Source organism: Mustelus asterias, chromosome 15 (genome assembly GCF_964213995.1).
Source record: "Mustelus asterias chromosome 15, sMusAst1.hap1.1, whole genome shotgun sequence".
Classification (NCBI taxonomy): Eukaryota; Metazoa; Chordata; class Chondrichthyes; order Carcharhiniformes; family Triakidae; genus Mustelus; species Mustelus asterias.
Window position 1 is genome coordinate 103,443,906 of NC_135815.1, and position 14,144 is coordinate 103,458,049.

At 45.1% G+C, this 14,144-nt stretch overlaps 1 protein-coding gene across 1 annotated transcript in view; it reads left to right on the forward strand.

The window, feature by feature from the left end:
- Positions 1-14,144, forward strand: part of LOC144504716 (utrophin-like) — a 631,247-nt gene that overhangs the window by 283,711 nt on the left and 333,392 nt on the right. The window contains 3 exon segments of the mRNA XM_078230463.1: positions 193-310; positions 1,862-2,067; positions 12,461-12,615. Of these exon segments, the coding sequence (XP_078086589.1) occupies positions 193-310; positions 1,862-2,067; positions 12,461-12,615 (479 nt within the window).

The following is a 14,144-nucleotide window of genomic DNA, read 5'->3' on the forward strand; positions in this document are numbered from 1 at the left end:
TCTGCTCATTCCTAACTCCTAATTCCTGTCCTTCTCAGTGTTATCCTTTTAATAATGGTTCTCTATTTGTACATTTTCAACACATATTCAGCTACATTCTCCGATTAAGGGATGGTTGGAATTGATTTGATTGAGATTATAATAGTATGGTTTGGGTTTGTCTGTGCTCACATATTAATTCTTTGTGCACAGACGACAAAGAACGACTTGGACCAACGACAACCCCAGCTCGATGCTATTTTCACTCTGGCTCAGAATCTTAAGAATAAAACAGCTGACCTTGAGGAGCGAGCTGCAGTTACTGAACGATGTGAGTAAAATTCCGCTTGTAAACCCGGTGAAGTCTGTAGTCATTTTTTATTCCTGCAAATAGAATGAAAGACTTGAAATTGTGTATGAAATGGTCACAGAGCAGTTGTCCGATGATATATTTGTGACAGTGCTTCAGCAGCTAGATATCAACTTTCCATGTGGTTCCTTTTAGAAAAGGTGGAGAGATCCATGTACTGTAGCTTCCTATACCATGAGGAACTGGATGATGCTGGTACAAGGTGGAGCTAAAAGAAATAACAAAGCAGAGAATGAATGTGGGGCAGATTACTAGCGTGTTCCCAAACTGGGTCTTTTAATTGCTTCACTCAGTGGCCTAGGAAAGATTTTTTTAAACTGACCTGTCAAAAGTTCACAATTCTATTGTAACTCAATTATTCGCAAGAGTAGAAAGCAATATGGTTTTTGTACTCCTTCGTGGGATGTGGGCAGTCAGCATTCATTTGAGAAAGTGGTGGTGAGGTGCCTTCTTGAACTGCTGAAATCTAAGTGGTCTAGCTACACTCACCGTGCTGTTAGAAAGGGAATTCCAGGATTTTAATCCAGCGACAGCGAAGGAACAAGGCTATAGTTTTTATTTTGATTTGATTTATTATTGTCACATGTATTAACATACAGTGAAAAGTATTGTTTCTTGCGCACTATACAGACAAAGCATACCATTCATAGAGAAGGAAATGAGAAAGTGCAGAATGTAGTGTTACAGTCACAGCTAGGGTGTAGAGAAAGATCAACTTAATGCAAGGTAAGTCCATTCAAACGTCAGCAGGGAAGAAGCTGCTCTTGAGTCGATTGGTATGTATCTTGGTTTTGTATCTTTTTCCCGACGGAAGAAGGTGGAAGAGAGAATGTCCGGGGTGCGTGGGGTCCTTAATTATGTTGGCTGCTTTGCCGAGGCAACGGGAAGTGTAGACAGAGTCAATGGATGGGAGGCTGGTTTGCGTGATGGATTGGGCGACATTCACAACCTTTTGTAGTTCCTTGTGGTCTTGCGCAGAGCAGGAGCCATACCAAGCTGTGATACAACCAGAAAGAATGCTTTCTGTGGTGCATCTGTAAAGGTTGGCGAGAGTCGTAGCGGACATGCCAAATTTCCTTAGTCTTCTGAGAAAGTAGAGGTGTTGGTGGGGCTTTCTTAACAATAGTGTCGGCATGGGGGGACCAGTACATGTTGTTGGTGATCTGGACACCTAAAAACTTGAAGCTCTCGACCCTTTCTACTTTGTCCCCGGTGAGGATCCAGGTCAGGATGGTATGTGTCTTGGAAGGGAACTTTCAGCTGTTGGTGTTCCCATGTGTTTTAAAGCTATGTGGTGCACAGTTGTGAATATAATATTTTAATCAGGTGTATAGATTTTCATGAGTTTTCAGGAAGGTGTTCCAAAAATCAAAATTCAATATAGTTTATTCTGCACATGCATTGTTAGATTTGGAGACACACTAGAGAGGCAGCAGTGCTCAGTGATGATGTACTTTTAAATAGAATATCTGTTCTTGCATGTGTTTATCTCCTGTTGATGTTTCTGTGCAGTGGTGAGGGTCCAGAACCAATGGGATAACACACATCACAGACTGGAAGCACGGCAGCAGCAGCTGGAAGAGCTGCTCAGTGACAGCATACAGTGGGAGGAGGAGTTACAGGCAACTGAGCGGCTGGTTGGTCAAAGTGAGATCCGCCTGCAGTCCATGCTCCAGGTCACTTCAGATCCACTTGCCCCACAGCTAGCAGAAAGCAAGGTAACTTGTTGGTCCTCATCTCTAAGCAGCTTTTTGAGCTGACCACAGAGTCTGTTAGCAAAGGGAACATTTTGACCATTGTAGATTGTGTTCCAATCTCTGTAGATACTGATGACTTTAAAAATAAATTAGAATCTCTAGTTAATAACTGAGTGGATGACACAAGCTTTCATATTTAAGACCTTTACTGTAACGGACTAAAATCCCTGTTGACCATATACTGTTTTTGTAGGCAATTTATCGTTTAAACTAAGGAACAGAAATTTTAACACAACCTTAAAAATCCACTACCAGGTATACATTATGCTGTTCTTTAAGCAATTCTCCCAGAAGCAATCCAAAATGATTCCTGGTTCCCAAAAGTTTACTCATGTTCTCTTCCTTTCTTAGCGTGGTAATTTCTAACCCCAGAATTGTCCTTCTAGTTGAGTGTATTACTGCAGACACTAGGCAAATCTTTTAGGGTTATTTTAACTTCTCTCAAATTTGGTCTTTCAATTGAGCTTGATCTTCCAAACGCATTCAGGTGCGATGAATCACAAAGGCTTTCCGCCTCTAACTATTCTCTCTCTCTCATCCAGACCATGGCAGACTAACCGGTATGAGTTTTCAGAGATATCTTAGAAACCCTTCCCCTTTCAAAGCCCATTTCCTTGGCAATGTGAGTCACAGGGGGTGGCACAGTGGTTAGCAGTGCTGCCTCATAGTGCCACAGACCTTAGGGTCGATTCTGGCCTTGGGTGACTGGCTCTGTGGAGTTTGCACATTCTCCCTGTGTCTGCGTGGATTTCCTCTGGATGCTCTGGTTTCCTCCTATAGTCCAAAGATGTGCAGGTTAGGTGGATTGGCCATGCTAAATTTTCCCCCAGTGTCCAATGATGTGTAGGTTAGGTGGATTAGCCATGGTAAATATGCTGGGTTACGGGGATGGGTTGAGAGACTGGGCCTGGGTAAGATGCTCATTCACCTTGGAACTGTGTTCAGTTTAAAGCAAAATGCTTACAGTGCAACATTCTCAATGCTTTCCTGGAACTTTGGAGACTCCCAGTTTACGCACTGTTAGCACACTGGCTGCTGCCATTTTCTTAAACACCTTGCATCTTTTTCCTGTAAAACAATCTTATCTCTCTTTAATCTCTAACAATCAAACCACCCCGGCCTGGTGTGAGGCAGACTTCAGAACTGTTCACATAATCACTCTCTTCATTTTACTGAAATTTCAAAACATAGCAATCGAATGAACTTTATAATTGTAACACCTCCACCGATGGCCTAGTAGTATTATCGCGAGACTATTAATCCAGAAACTCAGCTAATGTTCTGTGGACCCGGGTTCGAATCCCACCATGGCAGATGGTGAAATTTGAATTCAATCAAAAATATCTGGAATTAAAAATCTACTGATGAGCATGAAACCATTGTCGATTGTTGGAAAAACCCATCTGGTTCACTAATGTCCTTTAGGGAAGGAAATCTGCCACCCTTACCTGGTCTGGCCTACATGTGACTCCAGAGCCACAGCAATGTGGTTGAGTCTCAACTGCCCTCTGAAATGGCCTAGCAAGCCATTCAGTTGTATCAATCGCTACTCAGTCTCAACAATCAAATGAAACCGGACGGACCACCTGGCATCGACCTAGGCACCAGAAAAGACAACAGCGAAACAAACAGTCCTGTCGACCCTTCAAAGTCCACCGTACGAACATCTGGGGGGCTAGTGCCAAAATTGGCAGAGCTGTCTCACAGAGTAGTCAAGCAACAGCCTGACATAGAAACCCTACAGTGCAGAAGGAGGCCATTCGGCCCATCGAGTCTGCACCGACCACAATCCCACCCCACATATTTTACCCGCTAATCCCTCTAACCAACGCATCCCAGGACTCTAAGGGGCAATTTTTAACCTGGCCAATCAACCTAACCCGCACATCTTTGGACTGTGGGAGGAAACCGGAGCACCCGGAGGAAACCCACGCAGACACGAGGAGAATGTGCAAACTCCACACAGACAGTGACCCGAGCCGGGAATCGAACCCGGGACCCTGGAGCTGTGAAGCAGCAGTGCTAACTACTGTGCTACCGTGCCGCCATAGGGCCTGATTTTACCATTGCGTTGCGCCCGGGTTTTGGTGCGAAAACTTGGTAAAGTCGGGCGTGAGGCCATTAATGCGATCGGCGCCCGTGTCCGCGCAGATGCCCACTTTACCAAGGCCTGAAAATGGCTACGATCCAAATAGCGCCCGAAATGGGTGCAACGACGATTTAAATGTATTTGCATGCATTTAAATTGAATTAATGGGCTGCCTGCCCAACTTTACTAGCATTTCCCCCTTTACCATCGCGTTTGCCCATCCAGATTGGGCGCAAAACAGACATGCTCGGCAAAGGTCTGTTTTGGGCGTTCCGGGGGGGGGGGGGGGAGGGAAGGAAGGGGGGGGGGGAGGGAAGGAAGGGGGGGGGGAGGGAAGGAAGGGGGGGGGGGAGGGAAGGAAGGGGGGGGGAGGGAAGGAGGGGGGGAGGGGAGGGGGGAAGGGGAGGGGGGGAGGGAAGGGGGGGGGAGGGAAGGGGGGGGGAGGAAGGGGGGGGAGGGAAGGGGGAGGGGGGAGCGGGGGGGGAGGAGAGGAGAGGATGCCCAATCGTTGTCTGGTGCGGGGGGGGGGGGGGGGGGGAGAAGGCCCAATCGTTGTCTGGTGGGGATGGAGGAGGGAGGCCAGATTATTCTCTGGGGGAGGGGGGTGAGGCCGATCATTGTCTGGTGGGGGAAGGGGATCCGCTCCCACTCTGCGGGCGATCGGTGGAGGGGGAAGGAGGGCAGGGGGTTGCGATCGGTCTAGGTAGCAGGGTGGGGATAGGTGGATAAGGGGGACAGTTATGTTGTGGGGGTGGAGCAGTGTCTGTGGGGGCCATCGCTCCCGCTTTTCGCTCCCAAGCCGCTTTATCCGCTTTTTGCGGCCTGGGAGTGATGTGACGGGCGCGTTTTTCAAATTGTTTTCTCGCTGCGCATGCGCAGTTCAAAGCTCCAATCGTTTTGTGCGCTATAAGCCCCGCCCACAGCGCGATTTAGACTCATGATTTTTTTTTCAGGTGAAGTGTGTATGGGGGTGCCTGAGAACAGATTTCCAAGTCGGATCTGAACTGCGTCCAGATTCAGCACTTAGAATCAAAATGGTAAAATCGGGCTCGTAGTCATTCTCACCGAATCATACTTTCCAGATAACATCCCAGACACCACCATTACCATCCCTGGATATGTCCTGTCCCACCGGCAGGACAGACCCAGCAGCGGTGGCGGCACAGTGGCATACAGTCGGGGGGGAATTGCCCTGAGAGTCCTTAACATTGACTCTGCACTCCATGAAGTTTCATGGTTTCAGGTTAAACATGGGCAAGGAAACCTCTTGCTGGTTACCATGTACTGTCCTCCTTCAGCTGATGAATGAATACTCCTCTATGTTGAACAACACTTGGAAGAAGCACTGAGGGTGGCAAGGGCGCAAAATGTCGTTTGGGTGTGGGATTTCCATGTCCACCATCAAGAGGGGCTGGGCAGTAGCACTACTGATCGAGCTGGTCAGGTCCTAAAGGATATAACTGCTAGAGTGGGTCTGCAGCAGGTGGTAAAGGAACTGACAAGAGGAAATAACATACTTGACTTCATCCTTACCAAACTGCCGGCTGCAGATGCATCTATCCATGACAGTATTGGTGAGAGTGACCACCATACAGTCCTTGTGGAGACGAAGTTCTACCTTCACTAAGGACTTATTAGGGAGAGTCAACATGGCTTTGTGCGTGGTAGGTCATGTTTGACCAATCTATTAGAGTTTTTCGAGGAGGTTACCAGGAAAGTGGATGAAGGGAAGGCGGTGGATGTTGTCTACCTGGATTTCAGCAAGCCTTTGACAAGGTCCCTCATGGGAGGTTAGTTAGGAAGGTTCAGTCGCTAGGTATACATGGGGAGGTAGTAAATTGGATTAGACACTGGCTCAATGCAAGAACACAGTAAGAAGTTTAACAACACCAGGTTAAAGTCCAACAGGTTTATTTGGTAGCAAAAGCCACACAAGCTTTCGGAGCTCTAAGCCCCTTCTTCAGGTGAGTGGGAATTCTGTTCACAAACAGAGCATATAAAGACACAAACTCAATTTACATGAATAATGGTTGGAATGCGAATACTTACAACTAATCAAGTCTTTAAGAAACAAAACAATGTGAGTGGAGAGAGCATCAAGACAGGCTAAAAAGATGTGTATTGTCTCCAGACAAGACACTCACATTGTTTTGTTTCTTAAAGACTTGATTAGTTGTAAGTATTCGCATTCCAACCATTATTCATGTAAATTGAGTTTGTGTCTTTATATGCTCTGTTTGTGAACAGAATTCCCACTCACCTGAAGAAGGGGCTTAGAGCTCCGAAAGCTTGTGTGGCTTTTGCTACCAAATAAACCTGTTGGACTTTAACCTGGTGTTGTTAAACTTCTTACTGTGTTTACCCCAGTCCAACACCGGCATCTCCACATCAATGGAAGAAGCCAGAGAGTGGTTGTGGAGGATTGCTTCTCTGAGGGGAGGCCTGTGACTAGTGGTGTGCTGCAGGGATCGGTGTTGGGTCCATTGTTGTTTGTCATCTATATCAATGATCTGGATGATAATGTGGTAAATTGGATCAGCAAGTTTGCTGATGATACAAAGATTGGAGGTGTAATGGACAGTGAGGAAGGTTTTCAAAGCTTGCAGAGGGATTTGGACCAACTAGAAAAATGGACTGAAAAATTGCAAATGTAATTTAACACAGACAAGTGTGAGATATTGCACATTGGAAGGACAAACCAAAGTAGAACGTACAGGGTAAATGGTAGGACTCTGAAGAGTGTAGTTGAACAGAGGGATCTGGGAATACAGGTACAGAATTCCCTAAAAGTGATGTCACAGGTGGATAGGGTCGTAAAGAGTGTCTTTGGTACATTGGCCTTTATAAATCGGAGTATCGAGTATGAAAGTTGGAGTGTTATGGTAAGGTTATATAAGGCATTGGTGAGGCCGAATTTGGAGTATAGTGTACAGTTTTGGTCACCTAGTTACAGGAAGGATGTAAATATGGTTGAAAGAGTGCAGAGAGGGTTCACAAGGATGTTGCCGGGACTTGAGAAGCTGAGTTACAGAGAGAGATTGAATAGGTTGGGACTTTATTCCCTGGAGCGTAGAAGATTGAGGGGAGATTTGATAGAGGTGTATAAGATTTTGATGGGTATAGATAGAGTGAATGCAAGCAGGCTTTTTCCACTGAGGCTAGGGGAGAAAAAAACCAGAGGGCATAGGTTAAGAGTGAAAGGAGAAAAGTTTAAAGGGAATATTAGGGGGGGCTTCTTCACGCAGAGAGTGGTGGGAGTGTGGAATGAGCTGCCGGATAAAGTGGTAAATGCGGGGTCACTTTTAACATTTAAGAAAAACTTGGATGGGTTCACGGATGAGAGGGGTGTGGAGGGATATGGTCCAAGTGCAGGTCAGTGGGACTAGGCAAAAAATGGTTCGGCACAGACAAGAAGGGCCAAAAGGCCTGTTTCTGAGCTGTAATTTTCTGTGGTTCTGTGGTTCACATTGAGATTAACTCCATCGTGTTGTGGCACTATCACCATGCTAAATGGGACAGATCTCGGAACTCAAGACTCCATGAGGTGCTGTGGGCCATCAGCAGCAGCGGAATTGTACTCCAGCACAATCTGCAACCTCATGGCCCGGCATATCCCCCATTCAACCATTACCATCAAACCAGAGGAACAACCCTGGTTCAATGGAGAATGCAGGAGGGCATACCAGGGGCAGCACCAAGCATACCTAAAAATGAGGTGTCAACCTGGTGAAGCTACCAAACAGGACTACTTGCATGCCAAAAGGTAAAAACAGCAAGTGATAGAGCTAAGCAATCCCACAACCAACGGATCAGATCTAAGCTCTGCAGTCCTTCCACATCCAGTCATGAATGGTGGTGGACAATTAAACAATTCACTGGAGGAGGAGGCTCTACAAATATCCCCATCTTCAATGAGGCAGGAGCCCACATATCAGTGCAAGAGTTGAGGGTGAAGCATTTGCAGAAATCTTCAGCCAGAAGTGCTGAGTGGATGATCAATCTCGGCCTCCTCCAGTGGTAACCAGCATCTTAGATGCCAGACTCCAGCCAATTCGATTCACTCTACGTGATACCACAAAATGTTTGGAGGCACTGGATACTGCAAAGGCAATGAGCCCTGTTAACATTCCAACAATAGTACTGAAGACTTGTGCTCCTGAACTTGCCGCTCCCCTAAGTCAAACTCTTCCAGCCAGTTACAACAGTGGCATCTACCTGACAATGTGGAAAAATGCCAGGTATGTCTTATACACAAAAAGCAGGACAAATTCAACCCGGCCCATTAATGCCCAGTCAGTCTACTCTCAGTCATCAGTAAAGTGATGGAAGGAGTCACCAACAGTGCTATCAAGCAGCACCTGCTCAGCAATAACCTGCTCGGTAACGCCCAGTTTGGGTTTTGCCAGGGTCACTTAGCTCCTGACCTCATTACAACCTTGGCTCAAAAATGGATGAAAGCTGAATTCCAGAGGTGGGGTGAGAGTGACTGCCCTTGACATCAAGGCCGCATTCGATCGAGTGTGGCATCAAGGAGCCCTAGGAAAACCAGAGTCAATGGGTATCGGGGGGCAAACTCTCCGCTGGTTGGAGTCGTACCTGGTACATAGGAAGATAGTTGTGGTTGTGGAGGGTTAGTCATCTCAGCTCCAGGATATCTCTGCAGGAGTCCTGCAGGGTAGTGTCCTAGCCCCAACCCTTTCACTGCTTCATCAATGACCTTCCTTCCATCATAAGATCAGAGGGTTGTTTCCGATGATTGCACAATATTCACCATTTGCAACTCCTCAGATACTGAAGCAGTCCATGTTCAAATGCAATAGGATTTGGACATTATCCAGGCTTCGGCTGACAAGGCAAATAACATTCGTGCTGCACAAATGCCAGGCAATGACCATCACCAATATGCACACTCTAACAATCACCTCTTGACATTCACTGAACCATCACTGAATTCCCCCACTGTCAACATCCTTGGGGTTACCATTGACCAAAAGCTCAACTGGACTCGCCTCATAAACACAGTGGCTACAAGAGCATGTCAGAGGCTAGGAATACTGCGGTGAGTAACTCACCTCCTGACTCCCCAAAGCCTATCCACAAGGCAGAAGTCAGGAGTGTGATGGAATACTCCTCATTTGCCTGGATGGATGCAGCTCCAACAACACTCAAGAAGCTTGACACCATTCAGGACAAAGCAGCCCGCTTGATTGGCAACACATCTACAAACATCCCTCCACCATCGATGCTCAGTAGCATCAGTGTGTACTATCTACAAGATGCACTGCACCAATTCACCAAAGATCCTTAGACAACACCTTCCAAACCCACGAGCACTTCCATCGAGAAGGACAAGGGCAGCAGATAAATGGGAACATCACCACCTGCAAGTTCCCCTCCAATCCACTCACCAGCCTGACTTGGAAATATATCGCTGTTCCTTCACAGTTGCTGGGTCAAAATCCTGGAATTCCCTTCCTAACGGCATTGTGGGTCAACCCACAGGACATGGACTGCAGCGATTCAAGAAGGCGGCTCACCATCACCGTCTCAAGGGCAACTAAGGATGGGCAGTAAATACTGGCCAGCCAGCGGTTCCCATGTCCACGGATGAATACAAAAAAAGGGAAAAGTCATCACCATAGTAAAGAGTTTTTATAAACTTTATCCAAAATATAACAGCTTACACCACTCCATACATTTTATCAACTCACTTATTACATACAGCCCAAGTAGTATCCTTGCTCCCACACCCCGTGTTGCCAGAACTTCCATTAAACAGTCCATCATGCCGCCATCACTATGTTTAACCTCTAGTCACCCAAATGCAAGTAACAGTTAGGATTTAAAGTGCTCTCTACGGGATTCTTAAGGTTCATCCTTTCATATGACTGAGAATTGGTTTAATTGCTAATATCTTTAACTTCTGAGATGCATTCCAGCAAATCTCCTTTCACCTGATGATTAAAGTACGCAATGTTTTGAAGTCCTTAGTTTGACAATTTTATCCTTATATAAAAGCAAAATACTGCGGATGCTGGAATCTGAAAAGAAAAACAGAAAATGCTGGAAAATCTAGGCAGGTCTGACAGCATCTGTGGAGGGAGAATAAAGCCAATATTTCGAGTCTGGATGACCCTTCATATGAAGAGTTTAAACAACACCAGATTAAAGTCCAACAGGTTTATTTGGTAGCAAATGCCATTAGCTTTCGGAGCACTGCTCCCTGGTCAGATGGAGTGGAAATCTGCATTTGCTACCAAATAAAAAGAACCTGGTGTTGTTAAAACTCTTACTGTATTTACCCCAGTCCAACGCCGACATCTCCACACCATGACCCTTCATATATCAGTCCTGCCATCCCAGCAATCAATCTGGTAATGCAGCAATCTTCTTTGCACCCTCGCTAGAGCGAGAACATCCTTCCTCAGAAAAGATCAAAACTCCATGCAATATTCCAGGTGTGGCCTCACCAAGGCCCTGTATAATTGCATCAAGTTCCTGTTCCTGTACTCCTGTAGGCAGCTTACACTTTAAACTACAGAACAAAACTTTTAACTTAACTGTCCTCCAAATAAACATTCAATTCTCTTACAAGCTGTCCAAAGTGATTCTGGGCTCCCAAAAGTTTGCTTCTGCCCTTTTCCTTTCTCAGCCTGGTAATTTCTAACCTCCAGAATTGTATTTCACAGTGAGAGTATTACTCGAGACGCTCACTTTATCACAAGCCAAGCAAATCTTCCAGCATTGTTTTAACTTTTCATGTATTTGGAGCTAGAGGTTACAGCTGCCACCTGGTGTACTTTTGACATGGGTTTGGAGGGCACACAAAATATGTTGGCTGGCAAACCCATCACCTCCCCTCTTACTCCTGAGTGGACCCCAATAAAACACTAGGTGGGTGGCTGTCAAAATCACCACCTGCCATATGTAAGTGAATCAAATAGATTTATTCACAAGCCTGCTGACTAGGATAATACACTGCTCAGGTCATAATACAGTTGGCGTGGGCAGGCAGGAGCGGGTTGACTGTTTCATATGGTCCCGATGTAAAATGGCGGGAAGGGAGGACACCTCATTCAGGGGTATCCTGTATGCATCAGGGGCAAACCTCCAAGATGTCATCCCCAAAATTCCTTGCCACCTGCTCGACAAAACCCCCACCCCTCTCCTCTTCAAGTTCTTGGATCCCTCCTCACCCTAAAAGGTTGTGATTTGCCTTTCTGCGGCAGCCAAAACTCTTGTTCGTGCTGCTTCCTGCAGCTCCATTCATACTGCCGTTTCAATTCCCCTGCAGTGAATGGATAAGCACCATGTTACGTGAGAAAATCTATTGAGCAGTGCTTTATAAATGCTGCAACAGTGGGAGTTAGGATCATCATCTATGATTCATGCACAAACTGCAGGCTGGTAGCCTTTCAGAGCAACCACAATGCTGAACCATAAACAGATGGAAGTTTAATAATTTTGGTCTACATGTATACTGCTGATTCTGCTTGTGAAGGTGTTTAGCAGATTGTTAAACTGTACAACTGAAAACTGTTTTTGCTGTCTGCTTTCATCAATGAAAATCATCAGATAACTGACCCCAAGTCTATCATGCAGGCCCCTACAAGACTGTGTGCTACAGCCTTGACATAAGTGATGACAAGAATGTAATAATTAACAGTTTGATCAGTGGTCTTGTACATTTATGGTACTTTGAACTGCAAGCTCAGCAGTGGAAGGCAGACCATCCTTTGGAATTGGATTGAATTGTGACTCTAACTAACATCAGGGCAAAAGAAGAATTGATTATAGCACAAAAGCTGATTCCAGTTTGTTTGTTGCTTTAACCCTGCATAATGAAATTGCAAATATATTTTTGTATAATATGGTTTACAATTTTGTTGCACTTCATTTACAGAGGAAATCTCCTCCCCCACTTCCCTGGAACACCCAGAAAAAAAAACTTAAAATGGTATCTGTTTAGGCCGATGTTTGTAGAATGAACGACTGGGCAACTTAATGATGGGACCAGTGCCCGAGGAATCATGTCCTTGCATGTGACTGCCTTGAGAGAAATGCAGGGGACTGACCTGTTGCCCTTTTTGAATAGTATTTCCCTTTCTAAATAAATAAAAATAGTTGGGAATGGCAATAGAAAATATGACATATATCTGAAAGAGAAGAAGTGGTGCTGGGAGTATTATCTAGGCATTATCTAAGTATGTTTGTGCTTTGGACACGACCTGTACCTCTCTGTGTTTTGTACTATCTGTTTTTCAGCACTTCCTACAAGAATTACACAAAGGGCAGTTTACAGTGGCTGCATTCAATGACCTGTCCAGTAAACTACTCCGTGATTATGCAGCAGATGATACACGGAAGGTGAAAGAGGTTACAGATGGCATCAATACATCCTGGAATAATATTAATCAAAGGTGAGATGAAATGATTCCACAGACCGGAACCAGATTATACGGCTGGGATTCTCTGGTCCCACTGCAATCAATGAGCTTTTGGCTGAGAATCATATTCTCCATTCTCGCTGATAGCATTGGTGGAGCGAATGAGATCGGAGAATCCTGGCCATTATTTGTTGTGTGCATGTGTGATTCAGATATTCCATCTATACTTGTTCATTTTCCTTGCTTCCATCTGGTTGTTTTGTTCTCTGTTGTTTGGCTGAGAGAGTGCATTGACAGCCTGTTCCTGGTCCTTGTTCAAACAACTATATTATTGAGTGATTATATTATTAATTGCTGACTGGCTGATCGGAATGGACTGGTTTTTCCTTTCGTTCTGTTCTTCTTTCAGTTCTGACTTAACCCACCTCATCACTCCATGGAGTGGTACATTCAAGAAAGATATGCTCGTGTAGTGGTCATATTACTTGCAGTGGTAATTCAGTTCTCATTCTGGCAATTAGTGAATTTGTCTTCAGTTACAAAAAAATCTGAAGTTAAATAGATTGTGTCAGATAGTTGTAAAACTCACCAGTTCACTTATGTCCTTTCATTTCTAATAAATCAGACTATTTGTAAGAACGTGGCTAGTACTTAACCAACACCACTCAAAAAGATGATCTGGTCATTATCATATTGTTTGTGGGAGCTGCCATGTTTCTTAGATTACAATAATGACCACATTTCACTAAAGTACTTTATTGCCTGTAAGGTGCTTTTAGATATGTTGAAATTATGAAAGATTCTATGAAATGCAAGTCTTTCTTTTCCTATTCCTTACCAGTTCTGGCTCAGGTCGGAGATGCCATTTCCATGTCACCTTGGTTTACTCTTAATTTCCCGCCAAAGTGGCCTAACGAGCTATAGGGTAACCAGGGATGGACAATAAACATTGGTCCTGACAGCAGCCCTCGCAACCCGAGAATTAATGATAAAATAGTCTAACGCATTTCTATGTAGAGAATTCTGTGTTTGAGAGCCCAGTGTTAGATCTGGTGCAGGGTCTGGAGGTCTGTACTGGTGGCTGATGGACAGCAGACCATTCATCTCCAGGATTAATGCAGCCCTCCCACTCTTATTGGAGAACTGAGCTCAAATGTAGGGTTGGAAGAGATGAGATGGTAACGCTATCATTCCAATTCTCTGACCTGTGATCCTTTTGAGATCATAGTCTGTATATTTAACCTCCTGTACCTAAAGCTGTGAGAGATCCTTCTGACTTACTCCAGCTTTTGTTCAAATGAAGAGGTTATCTGAGGTTGGGGGGTTTGGGTAAAAATCAGTCAAAGTTCCCACATCCATAATTGTACAGCTCTCGACTGGAAATACTGTATGTGATGTGAGGCAAGGTCAGAATTGGGCTTGGGTAGGATGCATCTCAGAATTGGAAATCCTGTCAACTCTTTAGATGTAAGAAGTCACCAGCGAGAGATGGGACTGTACTTCAGTAAATATAGCACCCACTGCTGTCATTGGAACGAGAGAGATTTGTATGGGGTAGGGGG